This window comes from Meles meles, chromosome 10 (assembly GCF_922984935.1).
Source record: "Meles meles chromosome 10, mMelMel3.1 paternal haplotype, whole genome shotgun sequence".
Taxonomy (NCBI): domain Eukaryota; kingdom Metazoa; phylum Chordata; class Mammalia; order Carnivora; family Mustelidae; genus Meles; species Meles meles.
The window spans coordinates 32685214-32702764 of record NC_060075.1 but is presented as its reverse complement, the minus strand read 5'-3'; the positions used below and the strand labels follow the sequence as shown (position 1 = coordinate 32702764).

The 17551-nt window shown below is 39.2% G+C and overlaps 1 protein-coding gene across 1 annotated transcript in view; it reads right to left on the bottom strand.

The window, feature by feature from the left end:
* CTTNBP2 (cortactin binding protein 2) overlaps window positions 1-17551 on the bottom strand; it is a 155424-nt gene that overhangs the window by 126794 nt on the left and 11079 nt on the right. The window contains exon 2 of the mRNA XM_046021022.1: window positions 15945-16052. Within this exon, the coding sequence (XP_045876978.1) occupies window positions 15945-16052 (108 nt within the window). The remainder of the gene's footprint in view (window positions 1-15944; window positions 16053-17551) is intronic.

Genomic DNA, 17551 nt, shown 5'->3' with positions numbered 1-17551 from the left:
GGCACTTAATGATGGCTTTTGGAGAAGTTGCCCTGAGACTAGCCATTGGCTGCCTTTTCCTCATCAAACTCTCTTTACAACCAGAACCAACATCAGCCACCAATTTCACTGCCCATTCTGCTTACTGAGCAGAAAGTCTTTCCAGCTTTCAGGGATTTTAATCAGCAGGATTTTAAATGCACCCTGATATTATGTTACCTAAACACACCGGCTTCACAACAAATGACCATCCATCCCTCACACCAGTGGTTCTCAAACTGAAGCCCACCACCACCTGGAGGGTGGGTGAAACCACAGAATACATTGCTCTATCCCCAGAGTTTCTGAGTTAGTCTGTCTAAGGTGCGGGTCTAAGAATTTACATTTCCAGCAAGGTTCCTATGGGATGCTGATGCAGCTGGTCTGGAAACCCACTTTAAGAACCAATGCCTCAAGTTATTCCATTCTCCTGCTCAAAAATCCTGAGGGACTCTGCCCTGCCTAAACTCTGCCCTGCCTATCCTATTAGGCACACAAATTTATCAGCTTGACATTCAAAACCTGCCTGATGCAACCTGTCCTATCTCCTGCTCCATTGGCCCATAAGCCTGTACTCCAGGCCAACTTACCTCCTGTGTCCAGAGCACACACAGACCCTGTGCTCACGATGCTCTTCTGACGTATATCCATTTCTCATTGCTAGTTATTAATGTACTCATTCCTCAAAAGACTCCTGGAATGCCACCTCTTCCCAGAAGGCATTCACAGTTCATCTTCATTAGAACTCTTTCATCTGTGATTTACTCTTACATAGAAGCCTGTCTTGCATTCGAGTTGGTAGCAAGTACACTGCTCTCCTGCCCTAGATTACTCAGGAAGATGGTTAAAAAGAAGCACTTGGGAGTCAGCAAGCCTGGGTCCAAGTTCTGGCTCCCCACTTGTCAGTTGTGTGACAGAGAACATGTTACTTAACCATGAGTCTGAAAGTGAGATAACAATACTATCTCCTTCAAGGGAGACCTGTGGGGAATAAATGAGATCATCCACGTTGAGTGCAAAATAGCAGTTTTAACAGATACGGCTCAGTAAATGACAAGTAGCAGTTTTCTGGAACATTATCGCATTCTTTGATGCTCCTTCCAGGTGGTCAGGTCTGTATCTCCTCCCCCGGAATCTCAGCCCTGTAACTGCTTAATAGAGCGAATGGAGTGCAAAGTAACTTTGTGACCCAGATGTTTAAAAACTGGCAGATTCTATCTCTTGCCTCTTAGGCTGCTCACTGATGGGTCCCAGCCACTTTGTGACAAGGAAGCCCAAGTGGGGAACCCAAGCCCCTAGGCCACAGTCCCCACAGAGCTCCTAGCAGACAGCTGGCATGAGGGAGCCATCCTGGAAGGAGATCCTCCCCTCCTCCAACTCCCCCCTCCACTGCTACTTGAGACGCAGACTGTGAGCTGCCCATCCCAAACCCCACCTAAACTGTCGATTTGTGAGCAAAATAAATGTCTGATGTTGCTTAAAACCATTAAGTCTTGGGGTGGGTTTGGAGCATAGCAATGGATGACAAAGTGGGAGCACGTTACTACCTTTGCATCCTTTCTCCTCTCTAGCAGGGAGGACGGCAGGTAAGAACCTTAAAGAGTGTTCATCGCAAGACTCAAACTTGTCTAGATAGAAAATACTCCCAGAGGAACTCTTTTTGTGAGTAAACACGGGACTCCCTGAGAAAGAATTCATTTTAAAGCGAAATACCTTAATCTTCATCTTGCCTAACCACCACCAGAGTCGTGGCAGAATCCTACGGAACTGAAAAGAGGATATATGTAAGTAATAAATGGGACTTTAAAAAAAAATCTCTCTCAAGTCAGTAGTACAAATAGCAGTACTGCTTTGTAATCTCGTAACAATGTTAAATAGGGGAGACTAGCACCCACTTTGAAAAGCAAGAAATGTAGGAAGCCACCATCTACATCTAAGAAAGGAGGAGACAAAGCACGGCAGGAGATACCCCAAAATAAACAGTTTTGGGGAGGAGTTGCACACGATCTAGGGAACATAATAGGTAAGGAGCAAACTGGGGAAGCATAGCTCTTTTCCTTTTATTAAATACACTGGAAAATGTTAATATTTTGCTTAACGATTAGTATGCTTACTTTGACCCTGCTTTTACATGGCCTTCCATGGTGAGTCTGAGAAAAACAGCAGAATTATGGGACATAATCTTAGTGCTCAGTACTTGTCCTTTGCTGCATTTGTCACAAATGGGATTTGTTAGTCATGGTTAGTCTCCTGTCCTAGACAGTAAGTCCCATGAGTGCAGGGACTGCCTTGCTGCTACTCTCTTCCCAGTGCCCTGCACCTGGCATGACAGAATATATTCAATAAATATTTGTTTGATGACCGTTGAAGGACTAGCACTATTGCTATAAAAAAAAAGCTATTGGGAGAACTGCAGCTGATGCCGAATTACTTAAGTATGAATTCACATGGGGCACAAACACAATATCCTTTAAAAATAAAAAGGGTTTATACCCTGACACTGAAATTGCTTTTGAAATTACTGGTTGCTGTCACGAGTTAGAAAATAATGTGCTCTTATCCTGGAGGAGTTATTTTTATTCACAATCTCCTCTCAATCTATTCAAGTCCTTATAATACTCCCCAATAGCGTATCACCTACATTTAGAGCCATCTCGCAGAATTCAGAGTTTTACAGAACCTGTACTTTAATAAATGTCAACTGTAATTGCTTCCTCAGATCCCTTCTCTCCCTTAGTCAATCTCCGTTCAAAAGTGGTTAACATAATCTCCCTTAAACACTGTTTTTGTCATATCCTTTCCTACTTCAGAGCCTACAGTGAATTTCGATCCTCAACTGTTTGAAATTTAAACTCATTAAGAATTTCACATATTAACAATTCCCATGAAGGGTCTCTAAAGTTCTTCCTTTAATTGTGCCACCTATCATCCTTCCAGAACAAACTCACATCTTACTGCTATCCCCCACAACAGGCACAGAAATTCATGGAACCTCTGATCCAGCCAAGCAGAGACGATGATGGAAGGTTTCTTTTCAATACACCAGTGAGGTCTTATTATTTTGTCAAGATACTACAGAACGAAGTCCAATGCATCTTCCAGAGTGTCTATGTAAGATTTCTTCCCAGTCGCTCATGGAAAAAGACCCATCAACAGAAAAATCACTGTCGACTCCAAATTAATTTTTAGGGATTATTTAGAGGTTTATCTAAAATGATCTTTTTAAAAACGATATGATTCTGTTGATTTAGCCTCTGTGAAAGGAAATCTAACAAGGTCAATGATGTATCTGCATTTTAACATGCTAATTACTAAGAATACTGAACTCTTTATTGGTAGTGGATCTATTATTACCTGCCTACATAACACACTCTCACGAATTCCCTGCATTCACGAGTTCTACTGATTGGGGGGAAGAAAAAAGAATCAAAAGATTATATAACTTGGGGCTCCTGGGTGGCTCAGTGGTTTAAGCCAATGCCTTCAGCTCAGGTCATGATCTCAGGGTCCTGGGATTGAGTCCCGCATCAGGCTCTCTGCTCGGCAGGGAGCCTGCTTCCCTCTCACTCTCTCTGCCTGCCTCTCTGCCTACTTGTGATCTCTCTCTGTCAAATAAATAAATAAAATCTTAAAAAAAAAAAAAAAGATTATATAACTCAAGGAAATCAGTCCAACACCCTTTCATGAAAACCAAACTAAATTTCTATTTAACGACTCAACTTACCACCTGCTATTTTTTAGATGCAAATGAAAACTGAAAAACAAGGTGATCAAATAGCAAAAAAAAGTCCAAAAAATGAAATAAAATTAACTACAAGAAACAGATTTAATAATGACTAAGAAGTGGGACGGTAAGAATAGAAACGGCAGTTCCCTAACTATCGCATTCTTGTCCATTTTATAAATCTTCATTTTCCTAGAGTAAATTTGGATAATACGGCATTCAAATGTTCCAACATGTTCTCATCCAGAAGATGAGACTATCCTAATTACAGAAAAATACAAACGTTTTTGCACTTGGGATGATAATTAGAGGAAAACATTTTAAGAAATCAATGATGCTTTTCTACATTATCATAATTGCCATTCAGTAAGATCTTAGAAGTCTTGCAGGATTTACTTCTGTTTGTAATTACCTGCAGTCAATCGGGAGGGAACAGCAAATGAATGATTACACACTGAAGATTGCCTAACCATTTCTGCGCAGCTTTTGATATTTACAATTGATTACAGGTGCATGGGAAATGTTCTGGGAATTCATAGCGTTTAAAATAAAGAACCCACAAATGTCAACCAGCTCTAGTTCCATGAATGCTGCCTTTGAAGTAAAGGAATCGTGAGTTGAGGTTAGGAGTCAGACAGAAAATGGCTTATTCTCTCAGTATGTTTCTCCATTCCTAAAGGGGGGGCACAATCACTGATTTCAAGGGATGTCACAGAGACCAGAGGAGAGAATACAGGGGAAGTGCCTAGCACGTGATAAAAACATCACAATGTTAAATCCCATTTCATCTCCATGTCCTGTTCTGACTTCAACCTACAGTAAACAGCAGCAAACCTCGCCACTCCTGAGCAACACAGGCCAAATCCAACCGCCCCTTCTTTGGATTTCAGTTTGACTGCTGCGTAACCCACAATCACAGAGTGGAGGGAGGAGGCTGTGGAAAAGAAACTGTTTCGGTTTAATATTGAACCACCGACCTCCTTTCACTTTTACATGACTCCAAACAGAGGTGGTTGCAAACAATTATTCATGTGAAGTTAACGCCACTAAAAATCAAAGATTTAATATTATAAAGAATACGATGTCTACATACGAGATGGGGGTTAAAACCGGCAAACCAAAGAGTACGAGTTTATAATCTGTAGAGCTGGTATTTTTATCATGCCATTCCCACACAGGTAAAAAGTCACTTTTTAAAAATAATACAATAGTATCTGATTCCCTACATTTTAAATTTTTTTTTTTTTAAGATTTTATTTATTTATTTATTTATTTGACAGAGAGAGATTACAAGTAGGCAGAGAGGCAGGCAGAGAGAGTGAGAGGGAAGCAGGGTCCCTGCCGAGCAGAGAGCCCGATGTGGGACTCGATCCCAGGACCCTGAGATCATGACCTGAGCCGAAGGCAGCGGCTTAAAAGCTTGTCAAATTCCTAAGCCCCTCCCGGCAGGGCAGGGAGGGCAGTAGTTCTGCCTGGATAACACTTGACACATCACATCTCTCTCTCCAAGTTGCTCTCAAAACCAAACCCTGCAGGCCTTGCAGCAGCCACTATCTTCCCACTAGCCTGAGGCTTGCTGGCAGAAGAGATTAATAGAGAGATTTGCCTTAGTTCCCGTCTGGCGCCCTCCACCTTGAAGAGTTCTACCCTGGAGAATAAGGCACCGCCCATTTTATGAGATACAAAGATGACCAAGATCTGTCCTGTACCTCAAAGTATAAAGAAAAGGAGAAAGTTTAAGGGGAAGTCTTTTACACTACAGTGTAATCATGTGAACATGGGCCCCGCAATGGTCCATTTGAGACAGGCCAAAATGGACACATCCGAGCAGGACAAATTCAGACACTCTTGAAACACTTTTATTGTTGCTAGGTTGCTTTTAGCACCATGTGAAGCCGTCTTCAGCTACTCTACCCAATCCTCTGTGAAAAAATTAAAAAGGAAGTTTATTTTAGAACAGATATGCCTGTAGGAATGCATAATAATCTTGAAAGAAGAGGGCTTCTAACTATAAAATTCATTTAATGTAAAAATCTAAACTGAACTGAGATGAACTGGATTGGAAAGAGTAAAACTGAAGACAGAATTTTGCCTTTCAAAAAATTTCACGTGGAGAACGTACCTTATCAATTCTATTTTAGGTGCACAACACCTTAAAAACCGTAATCAGCTTAACAGTCTAAAGAAAGACACTGTTCACTGCTACATTACAAAAGTGACAAGCAAGAACATTTTCCATGCCTTCTTAAAGGGCAATAATTATAAGCATCTGAGATATTCACATTTCTTAGACAACCCCTATGACATTCTGCCTTCATTCTGGCTCTCCTACAAACTTTCGCCTGTCTTGCAGCTAGGATGACCTTTGTAATTTTTTCCCTTGACAATGGTGATAAATTTTAAATATTTACATTAAATATTCACATTTAATAAGTTAAAATTAAAATTTTAATGCAAAAAATCAAATGCAATATAATTATTCTTTTAGAATCTTTTGGAAAATCATATTGAATCGCTGGCATTCTCACGGTTAAACACTTCAATGGCTACCGTGACATAAAATGAAATCCAACCTTATCACAGCCTTCACTCTCCAGCATGATCTGGCCTCAGCCTAGCTCTGCATCTCATCTTGTGCCATTCTCTCTTGTTCTCTGACTTCTTGCAGTTCGTATAAATTGCCAAGCTCCTTCTTCTCTTAGGGTCCTTATATGTGCTGTTCCCTTTGTAAGAACACTCTTCTTCCAACTAGATTCCTGATATCCCTCCAAGTCTCAGGGGGGTGTCAATTTCTCAGAGAGAACTTTCTTGACCCAATCTAGAGTACTCTCTCTTCTCATGGCATTCTTTCCTTGGTAATCATAATGTGAGCTTCAGTGTTTTGGTTTATTATCTTAATGTCCCTCTCTCCCACTGGACTCTTAAGAAAACTCATGCTCCTTGTACACCACCACTGAAACCCAAGACATACCTAAAGATACTAACATCTGTTGAATTAATGGATACATGGATCCTCCAATCCCCCTGCCTTCTTCTCAAAGATCCCCACCATGTTCAAAGATCATTTCACGTAGACAATACAGATAGAAATACTGCTCTGCGTTCAATACCTATTTACATTTTGACTCCAAAAATCAAAAGGGAGAAGATGAAACCTCTTATGCTTCTTTCCAAAATAATCACAACCAGAGAGAAGGCAGAACTTTGAATAATATCTTAGATCCTTGTTTCCTCTTCTAATCAAGGCCATGTTTGTCATAAATATAGCAAATGAAATGCCCGTAAGAACACATGACCTGTAGCTTAGCCACTGACTATAACACGAGGTGGTTAAAGTGTTATCAGAAGGCCTCCAAGGAACATTCTGTATTCTCAGATCACAAGGAAGTAATTCTTAAAAGGAACTATTAAGTGAACAGTCCCCAAAATTATGATAATCTGCAGTCTCCAAAATGTATTCCTGTTTTCCTGCCATCTATCCTGAACCCAGTGTAAAACAAATGGTACATCATTGAGCTGAACAATGTGCTTTAGTTTGTTCTCACAGATGTCCTAATGATTTATTAATAATCATCTGCAAGAAAATGTTGCTTGAGTTCAGTTGCTTATTACATAATATTGATAAACATTTTGCTTTCACAGCACATTGATCTTCCTTTCTTAATATATAAAAAAGCACTATTTTGCCTGGTATTCCATTTTTTCCCTTCACTAGTAGTAAATGTTCATCAGGGAAAATAAAATTCTCAGAAGAATCAAAAGCAACACTTCCTATGTCTGTCCTACTGGACAAAATAAAATGCTATTTAGGAATGATCAGCTATTTCTATTTTATGAGAAGTGATTTGCATGCAAAAACAAAACACCGTCTAGTCAACTCCCCTTCCTTTTCTCTAGACATGGAACAAAGGCGTTATCTCAGTGGACAGAAAAGGAAACAATTTATGTTTTCATGAATTCAGCTCTGCTCAGCAAATTAAATCATTCATTAATTAAAAGGAACAAAAAAGGGTATGTTTTGGTCAATCAATTGCCTGAAGTCATAGGAGAATTCTGAAATACAAAAGGCTGCATGTTTTACTTAGCTGAAACCAGAATGCTCCTCTTTTATCATGATTTAACAGACATGTCATATGAGGAAAAGCTCACAATACTCTGCAGTACAGCAGTGGCTGCTTTCAAACCCAGAGTGGAAGCATTCTTCTGTTTAATGATTTTATTTTATTTGAAGAGTTCGCCTTTGTTCTATGTGAAGACTCCAACACTGAGCCGTGCAACCATACAGGTTTTTTAACAGAAAAAGCAAAGCATTTCATTCCTGCACATAAAACTATAATGCAATTTTTTAAAAAATGTGGTGTGTTTTGAAAGAGTCATGAAATTTCTTAAATGGGCATTATTAAATATTTAGTTTTGAAGGAAAATAGTTCAAAGACAAATCACTAGTTTCATAAGAAAATGTATTTTTAATCCTAGTATTGTTAACATACAGTGTTTATTAGTTTCAGGTGTACAATACAGTGATTCGACAATTCTACACATTACTCAGTGTTCATTATGATAAATGTACTCATAATCCCCTTCACCTATTTCACCCATCCCTCCACCATCCTCTCCTCTGATAACCATCAGTTTGCTCTCTCTAGTTAAAAGTTTGTTTTCTGTCTCTTTTTCTTGTTCATTTTGATTTCTGAATATAAGTGAAATCATCTCTGACTTTTTTCACTTAGCATTGTACATTCTAGATACATTCATGTTGCAAACAGCCCAGATTTCATTCCTTTTTATGACTAATATTCCAGTGTGTGTGTGTGTGTGTGTGTGTGTGTGTGTGTGTGTGTGTGTGTGTGTGTGTGTGTTTATACGCACATGTTTTTTAAAGATTTTATTTGTCAGAGAGAGAGCACGTGCTCTCAAATAAGGGGAGTGACAGGCAGAGCAAGAAGCGGGCTCCCTGAGGAGCAAGGAACCTGACACAGGACTTGGATCCCAGGACCCTAAGATCATGATCTGGGCCAAAAGCAGGCGCTTAACTGACTGAGCCACCCAGGCGTCCCACACACCATATTTTCTTTATCCATTCATCCACCTATGAACACTTGGGCTGCTTCCATAATTTGGCTATTGTAAATTACGCTGCTATAAACATATGGGTTCACATAGCTTTTCAAACCAGTATTTTTGTATTCTGTGGGTAAATACCCAACAGTGGAATTACTGGATCACATGGTAGTTCTATTTTTAACTCTTTAAAGAACCTCCATACCATTTTCCACAGTAACTGCTCTAAAGTTTGCATTCCCGCAACAGTGGACGAGGGCTCCTTTTTCTCCACATCCTCACCAACATTTGTTGGTTTCTTGGGTCTTTGAGGTTAGCCATTCTGACAGGTGTGAGGTGGTATCTCATTGTGGTTTTGATTTGCATGTCCCTGACAATGAGTGATGTTGAGCATCTTTTCTTGAGTCCCTTTGCCATCTGTTTGTCTTCACTGGAGAAACGTCTGTTCATATCTTCTGTCCATTTTTAATAAGATTTTGTTTGGCATTGAGTTGTATTAAGTTCCTTATATATTTTGGATACTAACTCTTTATTGGATAGGTTATTTGCAAATGTCTTCTCCCATTCTGTTGTCTTTCAGTTTTGTTGACTGTTTCCTTTGTTGTGCAGAAGCTTTGTATTTTGATGTTGTCCTAATAGATTATTTTTGCTTTTGTTTCCCTTGCCTCTGGAGACCTTTCTAGAAAAATGCTGTTATGACCAATGCCAGACTTCCCTCTTGGATTTTTATGGTTTCAGGTCTCACATTTAGGTCTTTAATCCATTCTGAGCTTATTTTTGCGTATGGTATGAGAAAGTCATCCAGTTTCATTCCTTCACATATAGTTGTTCAGTTTTCCTAACACAATTCATTGAAGAGACTTTTTCCCATTGCATGTTCTTGTCTCCTTTGTTGAAGATTAATTGACCACATAACTGTGGGTTTTATTTCTGCATTTTCTATTCTGCTCCGTTGAGCTATGTGTTTATTTTTGTGCCAGAACCTTACTATTTGGGTTTTTTTTAAAGTAGTCTCTACTCCCAATGTGGCGCTCAAACTTACAACCCTGAGATCAAGATACCCTGCTCTTCCAATGGAGCCAGTCAGGTACCACAGCACCATAATACTGTTTCGATTACTACAGCTTTGTAGTCTATCTTGAAACCCAGGACTGTGATACCACCAAGTTTTGTTCTTTTTTAAGAATGCTTTGGCTATTCAGGGTCTTTTGTGGTTCTACACCAATTTTAGGATTATATGTTCTAGTTCTGTGAAAAACGCTATTGGTATTTTGTAGAGATTGCATTAAATCTGTAGATTGCTTTGGGTAGTATGGACATTTTGGTAGTATTTATTCTTCCAATCCATGAACATGAAAGGGCTTCTCCTTTGTGTTGTCTTCAGTTTCTTTGATTAAGGTTTTACAGTTCTCAGAGTACAAGTTTTTCATCTCCTTGGTTAAGTTTATTCCTAGGTATTTTATTATTTTTAGTGCAATTGTAAATAGGATTTTCTTAATTTCTTTCTGCCAATTCATTATTAGTGTATAGAAATGCAATAGATTTCTGTATACTGTATTTCGTATCCTGTGACCCTACTGACCTTATTAGTTCTAGTAGTTTTCCGGTGGATTTTCTATGGCTAGGACTTCTATGCTGAATAAAAGCAGTGAGAGTAGACATCCTTGTCCCATTCCTGATCTTGGGAGAAAAGCTCTTAATTTTTTCACCACTGACTATGGTGTTAGCTGTCAGTTTTTCATATGAAGTATGTTGAGGTATGTTCCCTCTAAAGCTACACTGTCAAGAGTTTTTAATCAATAATGGATGCTGTGCTTACAATGAAATGTATTTGAGCAGCATTTTCTTGACCAGTATTACTTTACAGCAGTGTTTCCCAAGTGTTTATGTACCCCCCACCCCCAAGGAAAGACCTTTTTGGCTACCACACCTACAGAGGTGCTACTGGCATCTAGTGAGCAGACAGACCAGGGCCGCTGCAAAGCATATTGCAGTGTACAAGATAGCCCCTCTTCTCACAACAACCACAACAAATACCCAGTCCCAAATGTCACTGAAGGGAGAAAACCTGCTTCAAAGCAAAACCATTCAGAGCATTTTTTAATTCCATATTGAACCTAATGAACAGTTAAGATTTTTAGAAAGGAAGATCATTCTAGACAAAATCTGAACATATAGAGTCGGAGTCTGAGAAAACTAAAACATGGCCCCAAATGACACTACTTGGAACAATTAATTTTAAACATATAAAAGGTATATACAATGTTCTAAATGAACCCAATTCTGGCATAATAATTAATCTCCACTTACATTCACTCTGAACTTTCATTTTTGTACCTGGCATACGGTAGGTACTCAACAAGTATTTGAAGGAAGGAGGAAAGGAAGGCTCTATCTTCTTGTACCATACCCTAGGATATTTTATAACACCGAACCAAGATAATGGAGTGTATTAGGTTATTAGATTTCCTCCAAAGTCCTCCCTTCCCAGGGAGCCAGTCAGCCACCCAGGACCATTCCCCAGAACTCTGCTAGGTGTGTCCACAAAGTTCTCCCCTATGCACATGATGCTTCTCCTTCATTTCCTCTCTTGCCCTCTTTACCATAGATTTGGAATGTAGGCATGTTACTGACAGTTTCAATCATACCAACGAGGCAAATTCCCTAAGGAGAGCAGTAAGATAGATATAATCTGGGCTGTAAAATGACCACTTGGCTTAGAAATACTTCCCCAGCACAAGTGACTCACCTCCAGATTGGTAGGAGAAATAAACTTGATATTTAATCTATCATACTTTGGATCTCTTTGCTGCAGCCATTTATACAAGACAATTCTCTAATTTGATATCCCATATTATATTAAATACTATAAATACATTCTATCCAAAGAAATAAACTGGTAATTGCTACAGTTTCAGTGCAAATAATACTTAAAAATCTGTATCACATACTTTAGAGTAACTACAGGTTATGAGGAAGAAATGCCACGTCAATAATACTATTAATTCTCATTTATCAATCTAAAAGGGAAAAGAAGGCATACAAGAAATCTGGATCTGATTGCCCAAGGAATTCATTGTTTCAGTGATGTAATATGTATGTAAATTCACAGTAATAACAGCCAGCTGGATCCTGTAAATGTAAGCTAAAACACAATTTGGACTCCTAAAATTCTATAATTAGAGCATTTTCATGTTATTGCCCTTGTTTCCATTTGTCTAAGATACTGGTAAAAACTCTAGAAGCAAGAGGGAAAAAGAGGTGAAAGCCAGGAGATTCCACAAACTAAACAATTATCATAAAATAGATGATCTCTTAACAGGTTAATTAATTAAATTTAACTCAAAAAGCTCTGTATCTATTGTGGTTTTCAGAAAATTTAGCAATTCTCAATTAAACTTCACAGTATTTTTCTCTAAATGTCATTCAGCGTATCTATTTAGTCAAAGATTTATTCCTACTTTTTGTGGATGAGGGGGTATCATTCATAGAATATTTCCTATGCAATTAAGACATATTTCAATTAAGCAGTTCATATTTTCCAAAAATGTACTTTTTAAAATACGATCCCCCCCCACCAATAAAAATGAATCTCCTGAACATTACATCTGTTATAAAGCCAAGGAGTTTTACTAGGAAATATTTTTACCTTAAACATGAAAATAGTAAATGTACCAAGATATGTATTATAATTTCATAATACCCTCACCCCAATTATATCTATGAATTGTTCTGAAAAGCTTATTGCCATTAATCCAGTAATCTATGTAATTTTTTATGTTTGGCTCAGGTCACGATCTCGGGGTCCCAAGATCAATTCCCATATCAGGAACCACACTGAGCATGTTTTGGATTTTCTCTCTTCCTTCATGGCCACTGAAACTCTCTCCCTCTCTCAAAAAAAATACATCAAGGTAGCATGATTAAACAAAGTAAAAAAGCTTGGTCCAAATATTTTTTTTGAAGATTTTTATTTATGTGATAGAGAGAGAGTGAGATCGCACAAGCAGGGGAAGCAGCAGACAAAGGAAGAAGCAGACCACAGTCCCTGCTGAGCAAGGAGCCCAATGCAGGGCTTGATCCCAGAACCCTGGGATCATGACCTGAGCTGAAGGCAGATGTTTAACCAACTGAACCACCCAGGCACCCCTGAAATATCTTTTTAAAGATTCCAAAACTCTAAAGGATTTAAATGCCTCATAATACAATCATTTCTGAATTTTCATACAGTTCATGGTACTTATTAAGTTTAAAAATATTTCCCACCTTCAGAGAAATATTACTTTTGACATTTTTTAAAAAACAAGGTGTATTTCTCTCCCAACTGAATAGCAACATACTGATTGGACAGATTTTGAATTTAAATTCAGGAATATGTTTATCTCTGGATATGAAATAAAATTAAAATTTTCACATTCTTTCTATTCCCAGTTTTTAGCCAGTCACTAACTTATATTCCACTGGTGAAGGAAATGGCAACTAAACGATACATCTGGACCCAAGTAGGTATTTCCCCAGTTTCACTAGTTCCAGTGAATGCCCTCGAGGGAATAATCAGTAAATGACCACAGTGAGTCTATGACAGGTATACAAAAATCATATCCTCTATTCTTAAAAACATAATCACCTAAATAAATCAATCACAATTCTCAAGTTTAACAAAAAAGTTTTAAGAATCTCCAAACTTACCAACTTCAAGGATGCTACATTTTCGACCTGAGATTAAGTCACAATCTCTCTGGGCTTCCTTTGTGTTTGTTTGGATTTTAATACATGAACAAAGACAGTGCTTCTCCAAAGGGGCAGCACCCTAGACAGCGATCTGTTAGCACAGTGACTGGCACGTAAGGGGCAGGGCTAAGGGTGTGCCCCACATCCAGGAACTGTCTCAAGTCCCCTGGAACTTTCAAATGTCCCTCTAGTCATTCCTTTCAGTAGAACCTTCAGTTCAGAATGATGACCTGAGCTAAAGAGTAACTCCTTTTTACATACAAACAAGTTGTTTTAATTTAGTTTTAACAAACACAGAATTTTCCACAGACTCCGCTTCCATGTAAGTATGCACTTTTGTTTGGAACTTTACCAAGAGTCATTCACCATCTCGGGAAAAAAACCACCTCATGTACAGCAAACCCCCTCACTGTGTCTGAGTCCCAGTACAGCATGCCTGGATCAGGATTCTTTCACAATGACTGCATTCGGGCAATGCTACGAACAGGCACCAATTGCTGCTTCCTTTATCATGTCTTCCACGAGATATGCCTGACCACTTATATACTGAAATGTGTGTTTTGTTATACATTACTTTCCTGTTATTTTATGTCACAATTAGGGCAGTGCACTGGTTATTTTTAACATAACCTACTTACATATGCACTAATCCATACATTTCACTGCAGGACAGTAAAAGAATAATATAAAACATTTTATTTTAAAAAAAGCAAAACAAAACAAAACACACCACTAGATTTGGAGGGATGCAAACCACTGACCTAGACTACGTAGTAAGGCTCCTCGCAACGCCAACATTCCTTGATTCTATGAAAAACTTTCAGTTTGGCAAGCCCTCATCATTAGCAGGCCTTTAATTCTACTTATATTTGTAAGTATTGCAATTAAGTTAAAAAGAGAAATAAATAGGCTTGCTCAGGTGATACACAAAAACACAGGCTCTGCTAAAGGTTCAAACATTTGTGCAGGTAGTGGGAAATGCCCCAGAAGCTGATGCCTTTTACAGGTTAACAGAGAGGGACAGAAAATCCCTAAGGGAGAACTGGAGCTTTCATATCCATTTGGTCTCAAGAGTCTACACTATTGGCCTCACAGGGGGACCCTGTTCTCTCCTGAAGTGGAGTGGAATACATGTTAATGATCCACTGCCTTAGCATGTCTCCCACACCAAGTTCACTAGTCAGGAAAATATACATTGGCAAGCAATGCAAATATTTCCAATGGGGAATGAGAGGAGTCCCTCTCACAACCAAACTGTGCACAAGTCTACTTAGCAAAGTTTGCCATTCAGAAAGCACCACCTTCAACTTGTTATTGGCTTGCAGATGGTAGAACTCTACTCCCGTTTTTCAGTGGCAATCATTCTCTGTCATCAGATTAAGGAGTAATCATTATCTCCACTGTACCAATTTCCAGTTTGTGAAAATGAACTGTAGCCACCCCTTCTCCACACAACTGAATTCTCAGCATGCCCATCATCTTCATTATGTCTGACCATCCACCATTAGTATTACCTCTTTCCCCCACTATATTAGCACCCATAGGCAGCAACAATTTGACATCCATAGGTTTTCCTATGTTAAAACAACCTCCTAAGACAAAGTCTGAGGACATACTCCATAGCGGGGACGAGGGGAGAGACCAAGTCCACACTTCATATATAATGAATATAGCCATCCTGGCCAAATGACCAAAATCCAGGAGACAACTGATTATATATGAAGTATTTTATATCAAAGAAAAAAGAAAAAAAAATGCTTAGGTTTGGCTAATATACCAAAGCAAGTACAAGATTAAGAACAACTAATTATGAGATTGTGCATCAAGAAAACATTATTTTTACAGAATTTTGGGTATCCAAGTAATATATTAGAAGATATACTTCACAAGTTATGAAAATTTCAAAATTCCTAGAAGATCAGATGAAAAAGTAATAACACTACGTGAAAATATACACGTAGCTTTTAAGAGGGATATAGATTAGTTTTCAACTCTTAGAAGTTTCGGAACATAAGTCATTTATAATTTACATAGGAAGCTCTATTATCAGTAATACCTTTTATAAATGACTCATGATTTTTCCTCCCTGACCTCACATACATGTATGATACCAAATTTCCAATTTTCTAAACACTTATTACCAAATAACCACATGAAACAATACAGCTCAAGTCTCAAGTTTCCCACATTAAACAGTTTGGTCTCGATCCCCATCGTTAGAAGGACCATCTGACTTCAGTGTTTGGGTTTATAAAGATTATGGGTTGGCATTTGCAGTGAGTGGCACATTTTAACCAGATGTAACATTTTAAATCTACCTGGTTCAAAAATTAAGAAAAGCAGCTTCGTCATTGGCCCTTCGAAAAAAGGAAACAATACAGAACAGGGCTGGGCCCTAGGAGCTCCTTACCCGCAGGGCCTCAATGACCAGGTCTCTGGCCTCCAGCTCCCCTTCCATCACGCTGAGGAGCATTCGAAGCTCTGATTTACTGAGGGTGTCCACGTCAAACTCTTTTTTCTGTAACACAAATATTTAAAAAGCAATGAAAAAGCTATTCATAGGACAATACACATCTTAAAGGCGTACAATGGATTGTTTTTTATCTCAGTGGCTCAGCAAATCTCAGAAGCACAGGGGCCCTCTTCAGCAGCAGATTATCTATGCCCAGACCTTCTAGGAGGGGTAAAAACTATTAAGGCCAAAGTCCCAAATCTCTTCATTAAGAAAATCTATTTTCCCAGCCTGCCTGCACACCTAGATTCAGGATCTCTTCAAATTGTGACAGTAATTTAAAGTCTCCAGAGTTTCTATCAAAACAGGCCTAGTATATGTTCAGGAAAAGTTGCAGGGGTAGCAAAGAAAGTACGAGAATGTATTCCTAGAAGGGCCCCAATGCAGAGGCTCCTGGGAGGTTATTATAAATTCTGGGACATCCAATAATAACAGGTCATGTTTATAGAACACTGCAGCAGAGGTAACCAGCTGGCAGGCTACAGCCAAATCTGGCCTACAGATGTGTGTAACTTGGGCCTCAAAGCGTTGTTTGTTTTTTTTTTACTCAGCCAGCATTTTTAAAAAGAACCTGAAGATGTCACCAAAAAATACAGATTTCTGGTTTCTCTTCAGAACAGAGATGACCGGTTAACCCCAGATTCACATTCTCACACAGCAACCATCTACAGAACCAAGTAGCAGTCCCTTTAGAAGGAACATGCTCTTGCCTTTGCTGCCCTGCTCTCCTGGTCTCTCACAGACACAGGGCAGGCCTGTGTACTTCCAAGAGGCCTAACCCACCACTCACATTTAGTCAACTGCGCCTATGGTCAGGTGAGTCTGGAACCTGCTATGTGGTGATCAAATGCTTTCTTAAGCAATGCCTCTATAGCTTCTTGTCATTCCAAAAGTAGGCCGAGGCTGGAGTAAACAAGCTTTCCAGAGACTCAGTTCCACCACAAGGTATCAGCACCATGACCCAAAGATCACAATTCTCATTCATCACTCTTCCAGTTCCAGTGTCTTCGCTACATTCCTTCCCTGGTAACTGCATCGAATCTCTCCTCTTTAAATCCCACGGATGTACCACTGATGCCCAATACTTTGGTCTCCAACTCTGCCCTCTCCTTTCCTGACAACTTTATGAGGTCTTCTGGCAGCCATCTTAGAGAAGCTCAACCAGAGCGCTCACAGCTCAGCTTGGGTGAATCCACAGGTGGAGCTCCCTCTACACACACAGTCCACGCTACCCGTCTGTGCAGGGATTCCTTTGATAAACCCATCACCCTCAGAAGGAGGGCAACCCATGTTCATTCCCAAATGCCTCAGAACACCCAACCTCAGAAGTCACTCCTGAGGCCATTCCAGAACATTATTTCACATTTGCATAGCACCCCAATGGTTTCCAAAGTAATCGAGAGGAACCAAGTCTAATATGTAAGATATAATCTCTATTTTCAGATAAGAAAACCACAACTCAGAGAAGTCAGATAACATAACCACATTGTTCAGCCAAAAAATGA